Source organism: Lepisma saccharinum, chromosome 11 (genome assembly GCF_977018435.1).
Source record: "Lepisma saccharinum chromosome 11, izLepSacc3.1, whole genome shotgun sequence".
NCBI classification, from domain to species: domain Eukaryota; kingdom Metazoa; phylum Arthropoda; class Insecta; order Zygentoma; family Lepismatidae; genus Lepisma; species Lepisma saccharinum.
In genome coordinates this window covers 45247637-45274746 of record NC_139239.1, presented here as the reverse complement: position 1 = coordinate 45274746, position 27110 = coordinate 45247637, and the positions used below count along the sequence as shown (strand labels likewise).

At 38.2% G+C, this 27110-nt stretch overlaps 1 protein-coding gene across 2 annotated transcripts; it reads right to left on the bottom strand.

The window, feature by feature from the left end:
• Window positions 1–2216: 2216 nt before the first annotated feature.
• LOC145995222 (RNA polymerase II transcriptional coactivator-like) lies at window positions 2217–25491 on the bottom strand. Of its 2 annotated transcripts, none has more exons than XM_083131786.1 (4): window positions 25332–25491; window positions 7365–7436; window positions 6473–6665; window positions 2217–2631 (listed from the first exon to the last, which is right to left on the bottom strand). In XM_083131786.1, the coding sequence occupies exons 2-4, from the start codon at window positions 7416–7418 to the stop codon at window positions 2552–2554; spliced, it is 327 nt and encodes a 108-aa protein (XP_082987912.1). In that variant the 5' UTR covers window positions 7419–7436; window positions 25332–25491; the 3' UTR covers window positions 2217–2551. The 2 variants fall into 2 exon arrangements, with proteins under 2 accessions (XP_082987912.1, XP_082987913.1); XM_083131787.1 differs by lacking the exon at window positions 25332–25491 and adding an exon at window positions 10270–10290.
• Window positions 25492–27110: the final 1619 nt, after the last annotated feature.

Below are 27110 nucleotides of genomic sequence, written 5' to 3'. Positions count from 1 at the left end.
GATTTCATTCCATAACTAAACAAATAGCGCATATTAGCTATCTTTGATCCAGCTATTTGAACATGATTTTTACATAGCATATAGTACTTTGTTTAGAATATGATTGCAGTGATTTTGGATATTTTTAAGCACGTAAAAAAACAATCCGTGAATTAAAGAAAAATGCAGTTAGTTGCTTAATTGGAAGCACCAGCATCCTATAAACCATACACAAATAATTATTTTTGTCTGGAGCGGGGCTCCCTGAAGCTAGGGCCTCAGGTGAGTGTCCGAGTTACCCCTAACTAGGACCAGCTCTGGTCTTGTGAATGCACGGAAGAGATTAGCCAGCAACACCATGTTTGAGGTGCAGATCATGATGAGTAACCCACTTTCTTACAGTTGAAGGTGTTCTATGCATGTTGGCAAGAGTATTATCCCTGGTCTATGAGTCAACTAAAATGCATCTCACGGTGGCGGCATGGCATGCTGAAATTAGCAAAATCATCAGTATATTCAGATATATACGAGGGCTATTTTTTTTATCAAGGTCCGATCGGTCGCGAAATAAAAAACACATTGAAAATCCGATGAAGCTGTGTGCGGATGTGTTGTGCAGTGTCTAGTATGATCGCGTCACGTCACACGTGCCAGTTCGGAGCATGCAGTGAGCACAAAAACATGCCTAGAACATTTGAGTCGCCCGCCAAGTGTGAAGTGCGTGCAGTCATTCGATTTCTTCATGCTGAGGGGTGCAATGCAGCCGAAATTCATCAACGAATGAGTGCAGTGGACGGTGAAACTTTCATGAGTGACAGCAAAGTGCGGCAATTGTGCAGGAACTTTGAAGCAGGATGTACAGACGTTCATGATGCAGGTGGTCAGGGAAGGAAGCGAGTGTCAACCGATGATCTTGTTCAGCGAGTGGATCAGGCGATTCGAGAAAATAGTCGGTTCACAATTTCTGTGTTGAGTGACTCGTTTCCTGAAATTTCAAGGTCAGCTCTCTATACCATCGTGAGTGAGAGACTTCAGTATCGCAAACTCTGTGCGAGATGGATTCCCAAGATGCTGTCCAACCACCACAGAAGACAGCGAATGGGTGCCGCCTTAACGTTTCTTCAGCGCTACCGTGATGGAGAGGATTTTTTGAACAAAATTGTCACAGGGAAATAGACATGGGTCCATTTCGAAAATGAAGAAACAAAAGAGCAATCCAAACAGCGGATGCATTCCCATTCACCGAGTAAGCCAAAGAAGTGCAAGCGAACCTTCTTCATCAGAAAGTGTATGGCTACTGTGTTCTGAGACAGAAAAGGAGTGTTGATTGTGGAATTCATGGAACGTAGCACGACCATCACTGCAGCCTCATACAGCGTGATGCTTCAACGTCTACGAAGGGCAATTCAGAACAAGCAATGAGGAATGTCATCATCAGGCATTGTCCTTCTTCATGACAATGCTCGGCCGCACACTGCAGCTGCAACACAGACGCTCCTGCAGCGTTTAACCACCCACCTTACAGCCCAGACTTGGCTCCCTCAGATTTTCATCTCTCTATGCACATGGAACGCTAGCTAGGATGACAGCATTTTGGCACAGACAACGACCTGCAGGCCAGCGTAGAGAATTGGCTGAAAGCACAGGTGGCTGCCTTCTATGACGAAGGTATTGAAAAGTTCATACCACGCTAAGACAAATGTCTAAATATGGCCGGCGACTATGTAGAGAAGTAGCTTGAAGGTGTAGCTAAATGTTGCAAATAAAAACATTTTTAATTTCACTGTGGTTTTTATTTCGCGACCGATCGGACCTTGAAAAAAAAATAGCCCTTGTATATATGTCTTTACGCCTTAACAGCGGGCAAGTGCTAGTTTCCAAAGCAGTCTGGTTGCCACAAGATCACCATCTGCAAATTGGCCTGCGATGGTAGCTATGTTGGATGATAGAATGTTTTATGAATCGAGGAATTGAATTTTAAGTGGATGCTCCTTCTTGTGATGTGACCTTTCTTGATGTAACCGTGGATGTGTAATTAATAATTTGGCTACTTTCACTTAGAAGTGTTTGGTACATGCATAACAATATTTTGGCATTCTAACACAGACTTCCTCCAGGGCTCCTTCTTCTGGCTATCAGTATCAGCAGAAGGTGGATAGGGTGATATGTTGAATGTACATAATTTTTAAAGATGGGACCCTTTTCTTTATCAATGTTTAATGTAGAACCACACATAAGATCTTTAAATACAATACATACTTTATTGAAGTAAAAGTTTGTTTACAATGACAAAAATGTTTCCAATACCAGTGCAAAATTATGGTACATGTTATTATTACTGGCACAACATCCACAACCAGGTTTAGTGAATATTTGTAAGGTTTTTGATAAATTTTGAAAATAAAAAAGTATCTAGTAATATGGAAAAAATGCCTTTACATTTTATTTGTACACATGAATAACCATCTGCAGATCAGACACTACCTATGCCATATTAAAAACTTACAATAACTTTACACACATACATTCAAAATGGGTTCAGAAACAAAAAGTGGAAACTGATGACATTCCCTCACATCTTCTTCAAGGTCTTCTCAATCTCTGGCATGAGATCCTTTAATTTATGAAACTGTACGCCTGTTAAGCTGATTCCTGAAATAAAATTTGAGTGTGATAAACTCAATTTGGCTCTAATAAATATTGCTCCTATTTATTTTCACTTTCAAAATATTGAAACAACGCAACTATTTGTCAGTGCTCTAAGTTTGAAGAAGTTAAACAAAAAGGAAGCAGCATTCTATTTTGACTGGAAGTGAGAGAACTTTTTTTTATTATTATTATTAGCATGTCATGGGTAAGCATGGTTTAGGAGAGCGTAATGAAATGGACAACTTTATGTGGATTTCTGTGCTAGCCATGAATTAGTTATTGGTGGTACTATATTTCCTCACAAGAAATGCCATAAGGTAATGTGGGTATCACCAGACCATAGAACAGAAAACCAGATAGACCACGTGGCAATTGGACGGAGGTGGCGACGTTCGCTACAGGATGTAAGAAACAAGAGAGGTGCAGACATTGGGAGTGATCATCATTTGGTAGTGGCTAACTTTAAAATGAAGATTCAAGCTCAGAAGAAGAGAATGGAACAGACAAGGAAGCGGTATGATGTTAGTAAGTTAAAGGATAAGAATCTCCAGGAAACCTTCAGGACTGAACTGAGAAATCGGTTCCAAGTATTGAGCGATGAAAGTGAGCAGAATGAAACAATTGAAAGAGAATGGACAAAAATCCGATCTGCTTTCGCAGAAGTAAGTGAAAAGGTTCTGGGCTTTAAGGATAGGAAGAAAAAAGATTGGATGTCTCTGCAGACCTGGGAAAAAAATTAATGAGCGAAAAGTAATTAAGGAGGCAATGAACTCAAGCAGGACAAGGGCAAGGAAGGCAGAATTGCAACAAAGTATACAGAGAAGGATCGAGAAGTAAAGAGTAGTGTTCGTAGGGATCAAAGAAACTGGGTAGACAATCTGTCTCGGGAAGGCGGAGGAAGCAGCAAAAAAGAGGAATCTTAAAGAACTATACAACATCACAAAAGTTCTGTCAAGGAAACAGATGCAGAGAAATCGACCAGTGAGAAGTAAAGATGGTACCCTCCTTATGAATACTGAGAACCAACTGAAACGTTAGAAGGAGCACTTCTCTGCAACCCTTAATCGTTCTGTGGATGCTCAGATAGACCAGGGGCAAGAGGAAGATGATAATGATGGTGATGTTGGCCCCAGTGTAAGAATTAGGATGGATGTTCCAACAGTAGGAGAGATTCAACAGACTCTGAAAGAGGTACGTAATTGTAAAGCAGCTGGTGTCGACAACATAGCACCGGAAGTGATGAAAAGTGACATAAACACCACAGCAAATATGTTGCAGCCCTTATTTGAGAAGATATGGATAGAGGGAGTGATGCCTAAGGACTGAGGAGTGGCCTGTTGGTGAAGCTACCGAAAAAAGGGGATACATCAAAGTGTAACAACTGGAGAGGTATAGCACTTCTCTCCATTCCGAGTAAGATCTTCACTAGAGTTATCCTAAACAGAATTAAGGAGCATGTTAACTTGAGACTCAGAAGAGAACAGGCAGGGTTTCGACCAAATCGCTCTTGTATTGATCAAATTAACACCTTGCGGATAATTTTGGAGCAATGTATAGAATGTTGATCTCGTCTCTATACAGTTTTCGTTGACTTTGAGAAAGCATTTGACTCTGTCAACAGATATGCAATGTGGAAGGAAGTGAAACGATATGGAGTGCCCACAAAAATTCTTGATCTTATCCGAGAAACTTATCGTGATTATACATGTAGAGTTATACATGAAGGCCGTGTATCTGAACCAATAGATGTGCAGTCTGGAGTGAGGCAAGGTTGTATATTATCACCTACAATGTGCTTGATTGTGATCGATGCAGTGATGCGAAATGTAATAGGAGGGAAAAGATGTGGTATCCAATGGGAATTGAATAACAGACTAGAAGACCTTGATTTTGCAGACGATTTGTGCTTCTTATCTGAAGCACATGGTGATATGCAAACAAAATTAGCAGATCTGATAGAAAGTGCAAAAAAAGCAGGACTTGTGATCAACTCCAAGAAGACCAAGACACTGAGGATTAACTCCACAAAAAGAGACCCGTTTAATATTGGTGAAGAGATTATTGAAAATGTGGATAGCTTTACTTACCTGGGTAGTGTGGTGGCAAAAGACGGAGGGGCTGCATAGAATGTTTCTCAACGAATCCAAAAAGCAAATGGTACCTTTGTGAGGCTCTATCCAGTATGGAAAAACAAGAAGATATCTATGAAGACCAAACTTCGTATTTTTCGAAGTAATGTTAAGTCTGTACTGTTATATGGGTCTGAGACATGGAAAGTAACAAAAACGATTTGGAACCCGCAGGAAAGAAGGAAAAGAGGGAGGCCTAGACAGACGTGGCGAAGATCTGTTCACGCTGAGGCCTTGGAGGAAGGAAAGAGCTGGAATGAAGTGAAGAGAACTGCCGTCAGTAGGACCAGGTGGAGATGCTTTGTTGATGCCCTATGTTCCACAGGGAACAACAGGAATTAAATGAAAATTATTACTACCAAGTGTTGTGCAACATTCTATGCTTGAATTTCAAATGATCATCTGCTGGTTTCACTGCCTCTTTTTGTTGCATTTAACTCAGAATTCTTTACTCCTCAAATGTTTTTGCACATTTGAATTTATTTTACTTAATACCTATAAGAAGAATATCTTTGCTTTATTGGAGGAATGTGGGCACACCCGTTCTATGGTTTTGGATAAACAAACTATTCATTCATTCAAATTAAGTGTACATGGGATGGGACACAGGGCTCTTAATTTCAGGGTACACAAGAAAATCCTGATGAAAGTACCCAGATGAGGGATTGTAACACTGAAATTAATTGATGAAAACGTACTGCATCATAGACATTTACAAGAAATCTTAACGAAATACCCTTATTAGAAAGACTATGTGCAATGATTTATGAACAACATTAAACTTTCAGCTTGACTGGAAAAAACATTTTATTTACTCATAATTACTGCAGTATATGTTGTTTTCTATAAGCAAAAGCTGATTTATGGTAAAGAAAGCAATGTACAAGGCACAGTCATTAAATAACAGGAATTTTATTATAACTTTCAGGGAGATTGATGCACAACGAAAAATTGTATCACTGGACACAAAATGGTTCCTTAGAAATATGCCACACAGGTGTTGGGACGATCAAGCAGTTTCTGCCTGCGAACAAAATGTGAGTGATGAACAGCGGAGTGGGAGAACAGTTTGTGTGGGAACTGAGACAGTGAAACAGCAGATCTACCAGCGAATCCATGCCAACAGGCGAGTCACTCTTGAGGAAATTGCCGTGGAATTCAACATGAGTCATGGATCTGCATTCAATATCATCCATTATGACCTTGGCTTGCCATATGATCAAAAAGTCGGGAACTTCTCTCAAAAGCAGTATTGCTGCTGCATGACAACGCCCGCCCCCATACGGCTGTGCATACAAAGGATACAATACGTGATCTGAAATTTCAGATGTTGAAACATCCATCATACAGTCCCGACTTGGCACCATCGGATTTTCACTTGTTTGGACCTTTGAAAAAAACATTTGTTGGGTCATAAGTTTGCAGATGACAATGAGGTGATCGAGGTGGTGCAAAGATGGTTACATGCCATGCCGGAGGGTATCTGCAAGCTTGTGGACAGGTGGACCAAGTGTGTTGAAAAGCAGGGTGACCATGTCAAAAATTAAGGCCTGTTATTTATTGACTATACCTTGTATTATTTGTAATATAGCATTCTTACTTTCCAAAATTTAGAACGGTGCATCATTTATTTCACATTTCACACAGAAAGAAGGCCAAATGTAAGCACTTTATAAGATTCCCACAACAACAAGCATCTAAGAACTTTTCCTCACCTTTCTTTGATGGCTTCAACTCTCCATCTGCTTCATAATACTCCCGGATGTCCACATACACCTTTCCTCGAAACTCTCTTACTTTCACGGTGCGATTTTTGTCTAACACCCAGCTATACTCACTATCATCATTTGATGCAGAACTCGATGCTGATTTGGCTGGTTTGGCCTTCTTGGATGGTGGAGGATTTCTCTGCAAAAAAGTGATGGTATAAGATAATAAAGATTTCACCCATTTAGTTACGACTACAAAACTCTAAGACTCTACATTCCACCAGTCATGTCTCACTAAGCTGTAAGGATCTGCCAAATTTTGGACATATTACATGAAGTGCTTCACAATGCTCTTGATCCAGAGGAATATCAGAGCACTGATGAAATCATAAGTTCCCTGAAGCAATGTTTGCATTAAAAAAAGGGGGCAGGGAAATATGAGTTCATGCTGGAATCCCAGATAAGTGGATCTCTTTGAATTTTATCAGGGAGCTGGACGGAACAGAGCGCCAGTCTCAAGAGTGCCACACTTTGTATACTGTGTGTCATGGGCTCGAAAAAGTTTTGGAAAACTAGAAGTAAATACCACCAGAAGAACATAGGAGAAAAGGACAGAACAACTGTATCAAATTTTAAGGAGACAGAAAACAATAAGATATAAGTAAACTGTGGTTGGTATTTTGAAACTTTCCTTTTGTGTAGTGTGTATAGTCAATAAACATAAAACGTACTAATGTTATTTGCATGTTTATTCTATAATTTAACTGCATCCACCACCATCCATATTGGAACTAGGGGTTTATTTGCAGTTATGATCAAACTGGAAACATGCTGATATTAACACCTAACACAACAGAAATCACTCAAAATGTACATCCAATATTATAAAAAAACTTACATCCTCTGGTCCTGAGTCTGATGAATCTGAGCTTTCTTTTCTCACTTTTGGCATTGTTCAAGTTAGCTTCACCTGAAGAAGAAAAATAATTACAGAGCATGCACTCCAGTTGACAAACGTTTGTTTTAAGTTCACTATAACCCAGGTATGTTAATCGAGACTGGATCAATGTTTAAAGTGGTATCCAAACATATGGTTTGAACCTTGACTTTTTTAATTAGAAGGTGGCAGTGTCAACTTTATGCCATCAGGGAGCCCCATTTGTGTTTGAGTACAAGATTGGGACCATATTAGGACATGAAGCAAAGATCATGTCAACATTATATGCCACGGCACATATGGCAAATCTGATCGTAGAAATGGAATTTCTGAGGTAAAAACTAGTCTCATTAGATGTACCATTTGAAAAACTTGACCTGAATTCATGATGACAGATTATAAAGTAATGGCCATGTTACTGTTACAGACTGCAAAGTACATCCCTCACCCCTAGTTTGGAGTACTTAGATATTTTATTTTCGATTCCATTTTTGGACTAAAAGTGTGACTTTTGACATTTGTCTCACAGAATTATACACATATTGGGTCTTATAAAGAAGGCACGCATGGACCACAGAAACATACAGAGGGCATCAAAAGCAACAACTTATCTTTGTACTAAACCCTGAGAGACAGTAACATTACAGCAATGTGTCACACATCGAGACCCAAAGATATGTGCAGAAAATAATTGGGCTGAGAAGTTTCATTCTGACAACTACCACCTTGCTACATATTAGTTATTAAATTTATAATGTACAGATAAAATAATGCATGGAATAACACTTATGCAGTTGATGGCTGACAATCACTCAGCAGCTGAACATGGAACCTTATATTAAACAAATAGTTTCAAACAATGAAACGTTCTTAACAAGCCAACATGATGCATTTAAGCAAGAAAATGCATCTTACTGCATAACCTATATGTCAGTGTTGCTATAAATGAAATTTCCACTTAAACACAAAACATGATTATTTGATTTTGTTACACTGGTATCTGGAATTGAATGCGAATCATGGCCCATGGGCATAGAAACATCTCTTCACAAGCAGCCATTGTCTACTGGACTGCTGCTGCTACTTCACGTGGCATGGGGTGTGAAGGGAATCTCTAAATGCCTCCAACAGCTGATTACATGATTTGTGGTCTCAAGCACGAAACCCCCTAGGAGCCTCTGATGGTCGCCTGTGTCTGAAAAATGAAGAATGGGTGCTCCGTGGAAAGTGCAGATAATGGCATAAGCTACTTTTCAAATTACACTGCTCCACAAAACTTAAGCAACTCGAACGAAGTAGGACTAAATGAAAGGAAAATGTCAATTCACCAAGTTGAATGAACATAAGGAAGGTACAGATGAACAATGCAACACAAATGAACACCAACAATGCAGATATGGTGTACAGGGTGGCAGAAAGTTCAGTACCACTATAACTCTACATGAAAAGCTGGAATCTAAGACGGCACAGGCTGTCAATATGGTGTGTAACCACCTAGAACAGACACACAGGCACGACATCTGGCCTCCATGCTGTGGATCAGTGTGGTTATCAAGTCTTGAGGAAGACGGGGCCATTGCTCTAAGGGGGCTCTCTGCAGTTCAGGAATTCTTCGTGGTGGTGGATTGCAATGCGCTATTCTTTGCCCAAGAGCATCCCAAACATACTCGATTGGATTAAGGTCCAGCGAGTATGCAGGCCATTCAATACGGGCAATGTCTTCTGTCTCCAGATAATCAGACACAAGATGTGCACGGTGTGGGCGTGCATTGTCATCCATAAAAAGTAACTCCGGACCAAATGCTCCATGGAAATTGGAGCAGTGAAAAAGCATTTGTTTATGGAACACATGAATGGAGAATTTCATCCCGATAACGTTGTGGCATCAAAGTTCCATGTTCCACAATATGGAGGTTCGTTTTCCTATCCAGCATGATACCACCCCACACCATGATGGAACAACCTCCAAAGGACAGCCTTTCAACAATGAAGTTAGGGTGATATCGTGTTTCTGGCTCTCTCCACATGGATATCCGACCAGAATCAGATGATAGGCTGTATCGAGACTCATCAGAGAACATTAGTCGTGCCTACTGGCCTTCTCCTCATTCGACATGTTCCTGACACCATGTGTATTGCGCACGTTTGTGCTCCCATTTCAATGGCACACACAGCACAGGCCTCCTGGCATACAATCCTGCTTTGTTCAGCCGCCTACGGACAGTTTCACGACTAACACGTCATCCCGTAACTTGAAACAATCGTTTGCCAGTTGAGAGCAGGACTCTTGGTGGTTACGTCTGGCAGTGATTGTGAGAAACCGGTCATCAGCTGCTGATGTTGTCCTCGGATGGCCTCCTCCATGACGTCTACTGACAGCAAGACCATTTTGGAAGCAAAGTCACAACCTTGACAAGATACTTTTATTCACATTGAATTCATGTGCGACTTCCACTTGGGACCGCCCATTTCCAGTCATCCAAATATTCGACCTCAGTCAACGTCACTCAAATGGTGTCTAGGAGTCATTTCAAGTTGTCTACACTTGATATCCCACTCATGAACCACCACTTCACTGCTTGAAGACTGGGAAAATACTAGGCTGTGGTTTGTGCTGGCAGGCACAAGCTGTTAATCTTGGTTTTAAAGGTGCTGCACATGCGTTATAGTGTGCACTCGCACTGCCTGTGCTTGTTTATGTTTGTACATGTCTCATACAAGTATTGAATGGGCACCACATCTCACCTATCCCACGTTGTATAGAGTTGCTTAAGTTTTGTCGAGCAGTGTATAAATTCTCCAGAAAATTATGTAGTTAGTGAAACTTTTAACTGTGCTAATTAGTTTCTCCAAGCTTCAAACTTACTTCTACAATCATTTGCAGTATTGTAAAAGGCTTTCTAATACAGTAGAGCGTCGATTATCCGAACGTCGGTCAACCGAACGACCGCTTAACCGAACTGTGTACTCGCTCACTTTCAGATATCTGTAATGAAAAAAGTACGTGACTTAGCTGCTCGTAAGCGTGTAGGCTTGCTTAGACAGACCAAAATAAAGGATTTTTTTAAACGTTAATTTTGTGTACTGTGTGTATTTTTCATGCAAAATGCGTATGTAATATGTACATATTTTTGTTTAATAAACTGTACCACATACTATATATTCCTACTAAAGTTGCCTTTGTACGTTACTTTGTTTATTTATTTATTTATTCAAAGTTTCAGATACAGCACTTTTAAGGCCATTTTACACTGAAAACTCTAACAAATAACAAGAACAAGTCAAGGTGGTTTAAGGTAAAAACAAGAAAATTTAAATATAAACATAAGGCATAAACAATGAAACAAACAAAGATTTACATATTCATTTTTAGGGAAGATCGAAAAGTGCTTTCAGGGGCAAAAATGTCTATGTTTATGGGTAAATTATTGTAGAACTGGGGCAGCCTGTGGAATAGAGCGCGCTGTATAAGAGAAAGCCTAGCTGTGGAGGTGTGGAACAATTCAGTGTTTCGGGTCGATCGAGAGGGAACTCTGAAGTTGAATTCTGTAAGAAGAGATTCAGATCTTAATTTCCCATTGATGATTTTATAGAAAAAATTCATATCGGCCATATCGCGTCGGGTCTGCAGTAACTGAATGTTCAAAGTAGTCAGGATGTCAGGTTTCTGAAGATGCCGCAAAGAAGGAATTCTATGACGAACAATGGCGGTAAAGAAGCTGAGGACGGAATCCATGCTAGAAAGATTTGTATTGGAAGCCATGGCCCAGACTGGAGAACAGTATTCGAGAATCGGAGAAATGAATGACTTGAAAAACAGGCTAAGAGAAGTTGGAGTATCAATTTCAGTGAATCTGTACAGGAGGCCTAAGAGGCGCATTGCACTTTTAGTTGTAGCTGCGATGTGTTCCTTAAAGTTCAGCTTTTCATCTATTATAACACCTAGATCTTTTTGGGCCGCAACTGTAGTAATATAATTGTTTTCAAGAACATAATGAGAATGTATTTTTTTCTTTTTTAAAGAGACTGTGAGGGAGGAACATTTCTGTGGGTTAAGTTGTAGATTCCACTGGTTACACCATGTGACAAGTTCGGAAAGAGCATTCTGGAGAATCACAGCATCTTCCGTGGTTGAGATTTCTTTGAAAAGTTTACAGTCGTCAGCAAACATGAGTAAATTGACAGGAAATGAGGAAAGTCTTTGAGGGAGATCGTCCATGTATAGGATGAACAAGAGAGGGCCCAAGACGCTCCCTTGTGGTACCCCAGACAGGACAGGAAGAAAATCAGAAGAGGCGCCTGAAAGGGTGACACGCTGTGTCCGTGAGTGTAAATAATCCTGGATTAAGGAGAGAAATTTGCCATGTATGTTAAATCTAGTTCGTAATTTGTGAATAAGAAGAGCATGGTTTATTTTGTCAAAGGCTTTTGAAATATCCAAGTATATCACATCTAGCTGGGAATTTTTGGAAATAGCCCTAGTGGCATGTGAAAGGAGAACTGAAAGATTAGTCAAGCAAGAGCTACCTGGAAGAAACCCGTGTTGGGCAGTACCGATATGCGGAGATGTAAATCTGAATAATCTGTCCTTAATGATTTTTTCACAGATTATAGACAGAGGTGACAGGAGTGATATTGGTCTGTATGATGTAGCACTATTTTTATCTCCAGACTTGTGAATGGGTACATACTTAAAGAGATGCCTGTTTTTATGAATAAATAAACTGTACAGTACTTCTTTTTGGCAAATAAACATGTACAGTTCGATTATCCGAACAAACCCGTTTTCCGAATACCCATGTCCCCCAATTACTTCGGATAATCGACGCTCTACTGTAGTTGTAAATTATTAAACATTAGGAAGCATTACCATATAGTTGCAGGAGCAAAAAGGATATTTGTGAATGCAACAAACCCCTTGATCATTGTTCATCCAAATAGTCATTTGTTGGAGTACTTTCATTACTTTCTAAAAACAAAATATTGTTGTATGAAGCCACACAAGGTTACGTGAAAATTTTAACACTGAATAAATAAAAATAACTTACTTACCAGCAATATCATGAACAGGGAACAGATTTATACGTGAATACATAATGTATGGAGCTGAAATAAGTTGTATTTTATATTATCTCTGCACATCATAGCATGTAGACTTGAAAAATTCAGTTTTTATTTTCCATAGTTGTAAATACAAGGTTTGCCCATAAAAAAACTGAACATCACCTTCAAAATAATCAGCAGAGGAGTCAATACACTTTGACCAGTGTTTGTACAGGTCTTGGAAACACTGCTGATAGTCATTGACAGTAAGTGTTCGCAAAATACCCATAACATTTAATTTAAGGTCTGCGACATCGTCAAATCATCACCCTTTCATAGCCATCTTAAGCTTGGGAAAAAGGGAAAAAAATTAGCAGACGTTAAGTCTGGAGAATATGGAGGGTGATTGATCACTGTCACTGAATGGTTAGCAAGGTATTGTTGTACAGACAATGCGATATGAGGCCGGGCCAGAATCAAAGAGGTCCTTCCTAACTGCTGCATCCTGTTTCTTCTAGTAATATCACTGACTGATTGGTTTTCAGGGACACATTCATGGTGAATCAGTCCTTGGGAATCAAAAAATGCAATCAGCAGCACCTTTGTCTTAGATTTTGACATCCTTCCTTCTTTCTTTACGGGCGAGAACTGTCCTTTCCACTGCACACTCTGTCTTTTTGTTTCGGGGTCATATTGTAAACACCAGGTTGTATCTCACCATACACTCACTGCCTGTATCATCTGTAACGACGTTCCATCTCGGTGCACGTATTTTGTACGCCGCCTGCACACGACCTGCATCTGATGCACGCTAGGCCCAATACTGTACAGGTTGAAACATGCACTGAAGGGAAGTTTAGATACAGCTCCTTGCAATGTTGCCGGATGTTGGTTCTTTTTTTTGAAAGTTCGATTTCTTTATGGGCGGACCTTGTATATTAGGTTTTGCATCATATTTTGAACATTCTAGTTATTTTTACATATTTCAAAATATACTTCATATTTGCAGGTACCTGTTTGATCTCGGGACAACACCTCTCACTCATTTATTTCATCATTATTAACATTCATACTTACCTATTATGCATTGTAAAACATTCTTTACAGTGGGATTTTGCTTTTCTTATGAAAATAACTTCATTTTTTGACATTAACAGTAATTATTGTTCTTCCTTTTTTCACTTCCGTAAAACACAATATGGTGGGCACAGCTTGAGTAGGGTTGTGGAATTCAGTGTTTCCAACCTTAACTGAAAAAGCCCCACAAAACATTCATGCATAGCCCCAAAAACCATTCATGTTAAGGTTAGGTTAGGTAAAGTTATATAAAAAAAGGGTTCATAGTGGAATTCAACATCAGAAAATCATGCCATGGTTGGAAACACTGACAGGGGGTTACGTCATCAAACGTATGCAACATCCGGTTCACGTAGAGGAAGCAAATAGAAGCAACAGCAATTGTGCATCGGAGATATATTTGTCTTCAAAAATACATAAATTCATGGTGGAATAGATTCAACGACGAAAGAAAATACCTTCACGAACTTTCAAAATGCTACAGAAACTCATTTCCGTAAGTAGTTTCTTATGTAAAATTGAAGAAATCCATTGTCCCAAGATCAAACAGTTACCACAATTGTTGTTAACAACAGAGAATGAGGGTTCAAGCATCAGTTCCTGGTTGTTATAAACATTATTTTGGCAGCAATGTTGGAAGACACTTGCAAGTGTTGTTTTACAATTAATGTTGATGTAAGCATACTGTATTTTATGTAGCTCATGTAGTGTCTTATATTATTAAAAAGGTAATTTTTTAAGATTCTAAGTCTATACTTAACTCCACAGGCTATTTTGATAAAATAACTAAATATGTATTTACATATTTAGCACATTTTTACTACATATAAATCCGTTCCCCAATCATGAAGTAATAAATGATATCACATAAAACCATTCATTAATTCATTATAACACCTCTGCAAGGTAAAAAATACATGTTCACATTTAACAATCTTATAAACAATGCAAAAATGTTAACTTTCACATATTGTCAATAATGTGAATTAAGGGTCAGCTGGACCTTTGGCATGCGAATGGGTGATTTTTTTCAAATTTTCCTCTCCATTCGAAAAACCTCCTGGATATTTCAAAATATGTAAAATTACATATACTTAGAATTCCTTCTAGAGCACTGACGTGAATTTTCGTGTACTTATCTTTCACTGTTGTCTAGATACTATCAATAGTTTCGTGATTACGTAAGCCTATTAAACTATTGACAATATCTAGACAACAGTGAAAGAAAACTTCACGAAAATTTACATCAATGCTCTAGAAGGAATTCTAAGTGTATCTAATTTTTCATATTTTGAAATATCCAAGAGGTTTTTCGAATGGAGAAGAAACATGGAAAAAATTCGGGTAACAGTGTCGTATTGGCACAACACCTCTCACTTGTTTATTTCGGCATTTTTAACATTCGTACTTATGTATTCTGCACTGCAAAAGATTCTTGAAGGTTGCCTTTTCCTTTTTTCACGAAAATAATTTCAATTTTTCACATTAACAGTAATTATTATTCTTTTTTTTTTTCACTTCCGTAACACACAATATGGCAGGCTCCGCCTGAGTCGCGTTGTGCATCCTCAGTAGGTATGCAGTGTTTCCAACCTTCTTCACCGAAAAATACCTACTATGCACGGAATATTTTTTTAACTTTAACTATGCTTGCCTAACCTAACCTTACTGGAAATGGTTCATGGGGCTATCCGTGAATGGTTTGGGGGGCTATCCGTCAATGGTTTGTGAGGTAGCCCCACATACGGATACCATTCACAGATAGCCCCACGAACAATTTCCGGTAAGGGTAAGTTAGGTTAGGCAAGCATAGTTGAGGTGAACATAGTTTAAAAATTTTGTTCCGAAACAACGGCGTGGTTGGAAACACTGACAGGGAGTTACGTCATGAAACGTACGCAACATCTGGTACACGTAGAGGAAGCAAATAAAAGGAACGTCTATTGTGCGTCTGAGAGATATTTTTCTTGAAAGACACAATAAATTTCCGGTCACATAGATTCCACGACGAAAGAAAACTAACAGTTTCATAGATCGGAGACACATTAAAATCAGATATTTTGTGTTTTTAATGGTTCGTACTTACCAATTGCGTATTGCGGAACATAGTTCAAGGTGCCATTATCAGGGTTCCCACGCAAACTCGAAATCCATTTTCCCTGAGTTTTCCAGAATCCTCAATTTTTTTCCAGAGTACTGAATGCACAGTGAATGACTACTATAATTTTACAATGGCCTCCTCTATTTCCCCTCATAGCCATACCATCCTCACCTTCTTTATTACTGTTGTTTTCTGATGCAAATAACAAAACTAGTTCAATAATAAAATAAAATTACACTTCTTTGCATGTAATTAAGAACAAAGGTGACCAGTTTTCTAGAACTTTAAACAACCTCTGAAACAATTTCTAACATATCTGATATATAACACTGAAATATTTTCATACTTTTTATAGATGTTCATAAATGGATACAATATCAATTAATCTGTAATGCGTACAATAATAGTTAAGGCAAACAAATTATTGGAAATTTTAATACATATAAAAATGAAGTGACACTTATTAGTACCGATTTAAAAAGCAATAATAAGTTACTGAGACTGAAATATAAAACAAGAAATGTACTTAATGTCTGATACAGCATATTAAGAAAATTTACTTCTCAGAAGCTTCAAGTTTTTTTTTAATTGTTCTGCAATAGCCTTTGCTTCTTCTTGCATCTTTTGTTCTTTGACTTGTAAAGCACAGATCTCACTTGCTTTTTGTTTCATTTCTTTTCTTTTGTTTTCTTTGTGATCACATTTCTTTCTCATCTTCTGCAATGCTTCTTTGTATCTAATATGTGCACCTGTAACACTCTGGATCATATCTTTGCTTACTTCTACATTTGACACTCCTCCTACCACTTTCACTGCCTCATAAACTTGCCGAATAGCCACAACAGACTCTTCTTTCAAGTTTTCTACTAAAACGTGCTTATTTACAGAAAACCCACTTTCCACATATGCATTGTCATGTGATAAAATCAAAACCAACCTAACAGTGCTCCATAACTCAGAGAAGTCATCCTTGCCCTTCATGACACCTGTAAAAAAGAATCTAGTGCATCAGTTTTGATTGAAAAGTTACAAAACTTCTCTTTCAATTCTTTTTCACTACTGACATTGTGCAACAATGTCTTAAATTGGCGAATTACTTTATCACCGGTTACAGCCTTCATTCTCTTTCTCCTGAGATGTTCCTGTATCAGGTCTTCCATGCGCTGAGCACATCGCTTTGGAAACTGAGTCATTTGCTTCGGAACTAAACAACTAGCGGCTCTCACCAACCTGAACTTAAGGGGACTACGTTCCACAATCTTCTCTGTTGTTGGTTGCAAAAAAATTCTAAAGCTAGTAAAAAAAATAAGCTTCTCATTTTCATTCACCTCTTTGGCATTAAAAGCAGCTTTAGCACCAATTCCAATATCAATCTTTGTCAAAGGAATCAAGTTGTCAGAATTCCTGACATCAATTTGTATTAATTTAAAACTATTTTTTGCATTGTTTAAGATGTCTTTTTGTAAAAAAAGAAGGAAGAAAAACTTAAAACTACTCCCTAATAAGGGAAATCAGATGAACAACAGTTAACTTTAGACACCAGGTTATCTTTATTATGCATTTTCCACATCTTGAAATATATTTTACGTCATGTAAAAGATCGAAATCGGTTAATTAAATTTTAAAAAGCGCAAAATTTATGAGGGTATACACTTGGGTCAGCAACCCTGGAATCACATTTAAAAACAAGAAACAGACAAACAAATAGATACGAGTTCCTTGCTGAAAGAGAAATGCTACAACAGCCTGGATTATCCACAGACAGGAGCATATTATAATCCCTCAGTTTTGCTTCATTGGGAACCATTAATCAATTACAAGATTTTCCCTGAGATTTGTATTTTTTTAAAATTCCCTGAGATTTCCAGGTTTTCCAGGTGTGTGGGAACCCTGCATTATGCTTTTTACTCATTCTGAATGCTTATTAATCCTTTCTTTGCTTCCGGAACACATGTTATGGCGGGCACATCTTGACTCACGTTGTGGGTATGCAGTGTTTCAACCTTCTGCACTGAAAAATACCTACTATCATGTTTGTCACCAGTGGAAATTATACATTAAGCACAGGTAGCTAACGTATAGCCCGGGTAGCTCATGCATAGCCCCCACAAACCATTTCCGATAAGGATAGGTTAGGTTTGGTTAAGTTAGACAAGCATAGTAAAAAAAGGGGGTGTTGAAACACTGACAGGGGCTTAGATCATCAAACGTACACAGCATCCGGTTGTCGTAGGGCAAGCAAATGAAAGCAATGGCAATTTTGCGTCGGTGAGATATTTCTCTTGAAAAATACATGATTTCCCGGTCAAATATATTCCACAATGAAAGAAAATACCTCGACGAACGTTGTAAACCTTGGAGAAACTTATTTCCGTAAGTAGTTTCTTGTGAAAAATTGAAGAAATGTGACTCCGATGTATGAAACTGTTACCAAGAAAACACCTCCACGAACTTTCAAAATGCTACAGAAACTCATTTCTGTAAGTAGTTTCTTCTGTAAAACTGAAGAAATACGTTGTGCCCATACAACACTGTTACCAAAATTCGTCCATTCGCATGCCAAAGGTCCAGCCGAGCCTTAATGGTTTGTTTAAATTTGTGCAAGCATCCAGGACCTTCATTATCTAATTACACATTATCTGTGATTTACAGCTTGTGTAGTTTTCCTATCCTTGCCATTCGAGTATGTGCATGTGATTTAATTATAAATAATTGGGGAATTTTGCTGTGTCCTTTGCTACATGGGTGTCTCACAAATGGATTATTGATGGATAAAATGAGTGAAACTAGCTCAGAATAGGTGTTTTTCTCATACATGCATGAAACTGTCAGATCAAACATCTGTTCTTTGTGGTTTCTGCATACTAAACATCAATTTTATTTTATATAGAACATTGAAATCTGTCCATTAAAAAAAATTAACAATTCTGGAGAGGGTACAGTCAGACAAGGGCCCCAAATTGATGAACACACACAGTAGACACAGAGTTGAACCAAAAAATTAGGTGAAGTCAACCACTATACCGCGTTTGTTACAACCTGTCCCGGTTCCCGCGCTAGTTGCTCCCTGTCTTTTCTCGGTGCTGGGGAAAGTCAAAGTCAGGCAGCCAATTAAAATACGCAACGTCGCAACAGCGTCTACGTAAGCGCCTCTCTTCTGGCTTTCATTCGCTCCTCGCTGCCCAGCAGACGATTTTTTCCTCGTTTCTCATTGGCACCGAAACTGTTGAGCGCTCCCTAGCGCGGGAAGCGGGACAGGTTCTACCAAGCGCGGTATAAATGACCTCTTCCACCTAACTGTCACATTAACTGTGAAATATATTGATTGATTGGACAAAGAACACCAATGTCCATGGTGGGATTCGAAAGTGTGAAATACAATAGCATAAGTAGTTTATAAAAAAATGAAAATAGTATCACCACATATTGGCAGTAATCATGCCCAAATGAGTGACATCAGTAAATCTTGGTAGCTATTACATTTAACATTTCAAATCCAAGGGGCACAAACGCATGTCATGGAGCTACGGCAAGGATAATATCTATAATATGTAGATAATCCTTGGCTACAGTGTGAAACATGGTATAATTTAACAATACAGGGAATTTATCCAATTTGTTTGAAATTTGGGATACTTACTAATTTCGGCCTCGTAATCACAAATCTGCACTTAAAATTTGGTGCTTATTTGTGGGCAGGTGATAACTAACTAACTAACTCTCTAGCCTTCTTAAACCCGAAGGTTCATGGCTGCAGCAACACAGGCCTTCCATCTGTCCCTATCTTGAGCAAGATCTATATACTCTTTTCCATCCCTACCGATTTCCTTTAGGTCCATCTCAACGTTGTCCCTCCATCTTCGTCTTGGCCTTCCTACAGGTCTCTTACCATCTGGTTTCCCAACAAGAATCCTGTAAACTCCCCTTTCCTCTCCCATTCGTGCCACATGGCCTGCCCACCTAAGTCTTCTTGATTTAATTATTCTAATAATATCTGGACATGAGTACAAATTATGTAGTTCTAAATTATGTAACCTTCTCCACTCACCTGTCTCCTCATCCCTTTTAGGTCCAAATATTTTCCTAAGGATTTTATTTTCAAATACTCTCAATTTATGTTCCTCTTTCAATGTAAGGGACCAAGTTTCACACCCATATAATACTACAGGCAAAATTACTGTTTTGTATATTTTAACTTTTAGTTTCTTAGATATTAAACGAGAAGACAAAAGTTTATGAAGAGAGAAGTAACATGCATTTCCTGAATTAAGCCTACTTTTTATTTCCTCTTTAATATAATTTTCATTTGTTAATATTACTCCTAAGTATTTGAATTTGGAAACTGGTTCAAACGAGTTGTTATCAATAATTAGATTTTGATTATTACCTAACACTTGGTTTCGGCCTGTAATCATATATTTAGTTTTCTCTTTGTTAACTTCCAAACCTATCTCTTTAGCAGTTTTGAAAAATATTTTAGCATTATTCTTAATTGTATTCACATCATCCCCCAGTAAGTCTACATCATCTGCATATGCTAATAACTGAGTCACACCATTTAATTTTAGTCCTTCTTTAGTCTCTTTTACCTTCCTTACAGCATATTCTAAGGCAAAATTAAAGAGCAATGGAGATAATGCATCTCCTTGTTTTAACCCATCATGAATTGTAAATTTGTCAGACATATTATTACCCACACGAATTTTACTTTCTGTTTCACTGGTGCATACTTTTATCATACTAACAAGCTTCTTAGGTATTCCAAACTGTACTAATATATTATATAATTTATCTCTTTTGACCGAATCATATGCTTTTTTGAAATCAATGAATAGCTGATGGACATTTTGATTATATTCCCACTTTTTTTCAAGTGTCTGTCTGATGTGAAAAATTTGATCTGTAGTTGATCTGTTACGTTTAAATCCACATTGATAATCACCTATAATTTCATTAGCATATGGGGTTAGTCTTGTTAAAATAATGTTAGACAATATTTTGTATGTTGTTGAGAGTAGAGAAATTCCCCGGTAATTACTGCAGTTCATTTTATCACCTTTTTTAAACACAGGAACAATTATGGATTCTTTCCACTGTTGAGGGATTTCTTCTTTATTCCATATTAAACAAATTAATTTATGAATTTGACATATTAATGAATTTCCACCATATTTAATTAACTCAGCTGGTATTAAATCAATGCCAGGTGCTTTGTTATTCTTTAGCCTTTTAATAGCATCTTTAACTTCCGTCAAGTTAGGTTCTGGAACTAAAGGTTCTGCTGTGTGGACTTCATTTACTTCTGATTTATCTCCTACATGGACATTTAAAAGGTCATTAAAGTAGTTCTTCCATCTATTTAGAATATCGCTTGGGTCAGCTAGAAAATCACCGTCTTTATCTTTTATCAAGTTTACTTTAGGTTGCCACCCCTTTCTAAATTCATTTACACCTTTATATAAATCTCTGATATTTTTATTTTTGCTGTTTGTTTCAATTTCGTTAATTTTGCTTTTCAAGTAATCTCTTTTTTTACTTCTAAACGTGCGGTTAACTTCTCGCTTTATTCTATTATAATTGCTTAGATTTGTATCATCCGAGTTATTTAACCACCTAAGTCTAGCCTGATTTCTTATTTCTATTAGATTATGACATTCATTATCAAACCATGGCTTACTTTTTCTTGGTTTATGGTATCCTATACTTTCTTTAGCTGCTGATTCTATTGCATTACGTATGTGCTCCCAATTCTTATTTACGTCTGTGTCATTTATATTGTCATCATCATTTAAATCCTGCAAAACATCAAATCTATTTGACAGTTTAATTTGGTAATCTTTCTTAATTCTTTCATCAACAAACTTTCCTGTATCAAATTTTATAACTTTTAGATTTTGTTGCTTATGATTTATCACTGAGAGTCTTTCTCTTAATTTAGCAATTACTAAATAATGGTCACTGGCACAGTCAGCACCTCTATGTGTACGAACGTCAATTATACTAGTATGCCTTCTCTTATCAATGAGAATATGATCTATCTGATTATGAGTTTTACCATCTGGAGAAGACCAGGTATATTTATGGATATCTTTATGTTTAAAAGTGGTACTTTTCACAATTAAATTCTTTGAGGTTGCAAAAGTAATCAATCTTATACCATTATCATTACTTAATTCATGAAGACTTTCTTTACCAATTGTGGGTTTAAATGTCTCTTCTTTGCCAATCTGTGCATTACAGTCACCTAACAGAATTTTCATATCATACTGAGAAAATTTATCAAAGACCTGTTCTAACTCTGTATAAAAATCATCTTTAGTATTATCATCTTTATCTTCCGTTGGTGCATGTATGTTTATTAAAATAATTTTACACCACCTACCCTGTAAAACTGCATATGATATCCTATCATTGATAAATTCTACTGTTTTAAGAGCCGAGATAATTCTATTATTTATGAAAAAGCCTGTTCCAAAATTATGATTTTCAGTACCACCATAGAAAAAAGTATAATTTTTAGTTTTACAATTCCCTTCTCCTGGCCACCTAACTTCCTGGACAGCTACTACATCTAATTTATACTTCACTATCTCATTAACTGTACACTGAAATGCCCCAGGCCGGTAAAGGCTCAGAACATTCCAGGTGCCTAATTTAATATCCTTATTCCTAACGTAGATCTTATCCTTAGTCCAGGGACCTCCCAAAGTAGTCCCCACCCGGAGATCCGAACGGGGGACTATTTTACCTCCGGAATATTTTACCTTGGGAACATCCATGGCCTTATATTGCTGATTCTTGACATGTCTTTTTACAGTACAGAGTTGTCAGCTCTACGCCTAACCCCCAATATGAATGGAGGAACTACTACACAAGACAAACACAAACATATTAGACAGCACAATTACTACACAAGACGAACACAAACACATCAGACAGCATAACTACTACACAAGACACACACAAACACATCACATCTATAACACAATATAAACACACACACATCAAAACTACTAAGCAATATAAACAAACACAAACACACACACACACATACACACACACACACATACACACAAATCATTATTAACAGGATCCCGAGTCTACTGTATGATGAAATTAGTGAAGGGACACTTACAAAGAACACCCATGCCCAAGCTGGGATGCGAACCCAGACCCTTAGTGTTGTATTGGAATTGTTTAAGTCCACTTTATGCACCACATATAGGCTAATCGGGACTGGACCTACAGTTGAATGTGGGATCCTAACCACTATGTGCTACCACCGAGTGTTGTAGCATGTTGTGTAAAGTTCCCCGTGCATATAGCACCGTGTCATGGAGGCACATCCCCACACATTCTCGGTCTCAGCCATTTTGGAGGTGATGTGATCAGCTCCATGCTCCGGCCACCTTTACCCCACAGGATTTCTCCCAGGTGCCCAATGACTTAAGGTTGGGTAAGCCCCAGAGCTGCTGCTGCAGGTGATTCCGGCCAATTTCTAACATGCCTTTAACAGGGACTCAATCGAGAAAGCCGGGGAGCCGGAGCGGAGCCATGTAAGCGGTTGGGGGCAGTAGGTCAATTACCCCAGGGGCAGAACTCTGAATCGGTGGGAAATTTGGAAATCGAGGGTGTAGAAATAAGAACTTAATTTAGATTAGGTAATTGTTTACTATCCTTCGGACACCTATAACTACTTAGTTTCTTCAATTTTTGACATTCGTACTTACGTATCTGCTTCGTGGAACATTCCTGAAGGTGTATCAACGTTGTTTTGATGAAATTAATTGCAATTTTTCACATTACCAGTAAGTCTTTCTGATAGGCCTTTTCGCTTGCCTGAGACGAACTAACCTAACTACGCGCCAATGGTTCGCAATTATTTCCAATTTCTAGATCCTGATATTAACACGACACCAAATTTTAACTATGTTTCCTAACCTAACAGAACTAACCTATCCACGTGCCAATGGTTCGTGGGGCTAGCTATTATCTGTCGGAGAATTAATTTTCAACAAATAACATGAATTTCAGATACGAAACATTCCCACATCACACAAAACACCTTCCCGATGTTCGACAATGCTACAGGAACTTATTATGGTAAGTATTTTCTTCTGTAAAAATAAATAAATGTGTCCGAAGGATAGTAAACAAGTACCAGTATGATTAAATTCATGAATGGACACTCGCAAAGAACATCCATGCCTGAGCCGGGATTCTGCCAGAACCCCTGGCATCCTAGCGTTCAACCACTCTGGCAGGGAAGTCTTCCCTTCTTTTATTTCTCTCTTATCGTTCCACGTTTTGCTTATCTCTTTAATTTTACAGTCCTATCTCTATCATTCTTACTGTTTTTCTTTCTTACTATTGGTACTATTATAGTATACGGGAAACACCTATAAATCATATATTTCGCACTTTTTATATAGCTAACGTACTATTCTGCATTGCGGAACATTTCCTAAGGTGAAATAATAAATTTCTAACGAAAATAATGTCTATTTCTTACATTAACGAGTACTTACTGTTGTTCCTTATTTCCCACAAACCATCCACAGGTAGCCCCCAAAACCATTGATGTTTGCCCGAAAATTCACGATAGCCTCACGAACCATCACGGGGACGAGGTATGCCTACTAGGTTAGGTTAGGTTCCATTAGCACCCCTTTTGTTCAGTTTAGCATATACGGACAACATCGGCTTGTAGCAGCAGCAATATCGCGTATTGTGCTCTTGTGCAGAAAGCAAATGGCGGCAGCAGCAATAGCGCGTCGGAAATACATTTTCGTAGAAAACCACATGCATTCGCATGAAAATGGATCAAAACTACATTCCCGAACATCAACAACGCTACAGAAAATGATTTGCGTAAGTACTTTCTCCAGAAATCCGTTTCCCTTATACTATAACCAATACTGATAATATATTTGTCTCTTGCATCTCATCAATACATCAAACATGCAAATCCACAGAATTGGTCTATTTTAATTTTCAGTGTCCTTGCATATACCTTTAGTCACCAATCGGCAACTTGCATATCTTATCATGAACAGATTGCATGCAATATCTGCTGCTAAGCCATAAATATAAGCTTTACAGCAAAACTAATGTCGAGAGCGAAGCGAGCGTGAATTCTTTTAGATCTTCAAGTATTTCTATGCAAACTAACAATACTATTAATTTAAAATACACTAGTTTCACAGAGGTAAACAAATCGTCTGTATACTTCGAAGGACACTGTTGAAAAATAGGACCTATTTGGTTTTTCGGAGTAGCATAGCATACCGCAGGACATGGCCCAAAACAGAGGACTGCCCTGCGAAAATCAGGACGTCTGGTCACCCTAGTGCACAACTTCTCCCATTTTTATAAACTGTTTAGATAAACATAAATTGTTAAAGCAGCCATCAGATAACAATTTTACTGCAGATGTAAAAACCACGTGGTAGCCTGGGGCCGCGAAAAGCCAGTATTCTACTGTGTTGCAATTTATAGTTTCATTATATTTCAAAATTTTAAAGTTATCTGTATCTGATTTATTGGTGTTGTATCTGTATTATTCACAAGGTAACTGAGCGGTTCTGTTTATGAGAAGAAAATTAACATTTTCACAGTTTATTGCCCAACATCGGTATCGTGTCAATATTTCAGCATTTATATTTCAAATTCTTACATTACAAATGAAATGAAAGTATTGTACTCACTTGTGGCAATCCAAATTACTTGACAATTTTTTTTTTTCAGTTGCTGAAAATATTGGCAGAAGAAGTTCAATAAAATACAAGTCTGGATACCTCCTTCAGCTTCAACTTACAACCTTCTGACCAGTGTTTCCAGTTGTGGCACACACTCACGAATCACAGTGTACGAAACGCACGGACTACGGACTCTGCGGCGCAAAGTCGGTAGTTTAGTCCTCAATAGTAGTGATGGGTTCAAGCCGTTCATTTGTGCGAGTCGACTCATGAGCGCTCGCTCACTGAGAAGAGTCGTTCAAAAGAGTCGCCAAGCTTCTTTTTCTCGAAACACATGCCTGAAGAGGGGGAAGGGGGTAGGAGGTGTTGAAGCAGATGATTGTATTTAAGTAAACGAACACAACGTACGTCCTTCAAGATTAATAAATTGTATTGCATTTTTGTGCATGTGTGTGTGCGTGTAGCCATAGAGGAGTTAGGGAGTAGAGGATTACCCCACATTTAAACCTCGCTGCGCTTTGAAATTGCATTTCCATCGGTGGCCAGTAGATGGCGCGGCCGTCTTCTTTTGCTGCTCGCAGTAAATAGGGGGGGAGATTCATTGTCCCACTGGAGTGTCCTTCACCACAGAAAGGACAGGGGTGGGTTGTGAAACAGGTTTTCTCAAAACGAGGGGGAATATATGTCTTTTTCTGATTTCATACAGTTCGTGAATTTACGGAATGAGGACTTTGCCAGGCACCTACATACCCTACCAGGGCGAGAAATCATTGAAGATTGATTTTTTTTTGGGGGGGGGAAGAAGATTGTGGTCTACACAGACATACACAAACTATACATATATATTATGTATGTGCATGAAACTTTTCAAATTTTCTACCAAGCAACTGACAAGAAGGAGCCTATATGATTAATATTTATAATGTTATTAAATATAAAAGTAAATTACTAAACATGTAAAAATACATTAGTATTTAATACATATAAGGGAATTTATTTGATATTTTTTATGTATCAGATATTTATAACTGCCTTCTCGATTGCGCCGTGAATAAGTTTTCGCCTTGCAATCAAGGAGTCCCGGGTTCGATACCTGGTGGAGGCACATAGTGGTTCGGATCCGACTTTAAACTATCGTTTGATTGATTTGTTATTGATTTTTAGTTTTGGTTATTATGTATAGGTTTTCTACCTACCTGTGGGTGATCGCGGCGATAGGGTTGAAGTAAAACATTATCTCTTATGCCTTTAGAATCGGTTTGGATGGGAAGGGGAACGGTGCGTGGTATTCGCATTAACCATAGGCGCCGACTCCATGGGGCTTAGGGGGGCTCGAGCCCCCCCAATGTTAATGATGTGGGGGCAGAGCCCCCCCCCAATAATTTTGCTTAAGAGGATCTAATGTATTATTTTTCTTCACTTGTAAAGTTTACTCTGAATTTTGCCACATGAACTTAACTTTAAATACACATTTGAAATGTTCTATACCATCAACTTTGGGGGGCTGAGACCGATAAACCATCAACTTTGGGGGGGGGGGGGCTATGACCGGAAACAGCAAATCACATAACTTATAACTATATACTAAGTATGTATATAATTATTATTTACTATTATACATATATTAATTAGAGACATAATGAATTTAGCCAACGACTTGTTAAAGACTGTTTGGGAATCCCCCAAAAGAATGCAAATATTTAGGAAAATTTTTGATGTGAATGAGAAGGCTGGCCATACTGGACTGCGACCACTTTACCCTCGTCGGTGGACGTTGAGAGCCTCCAG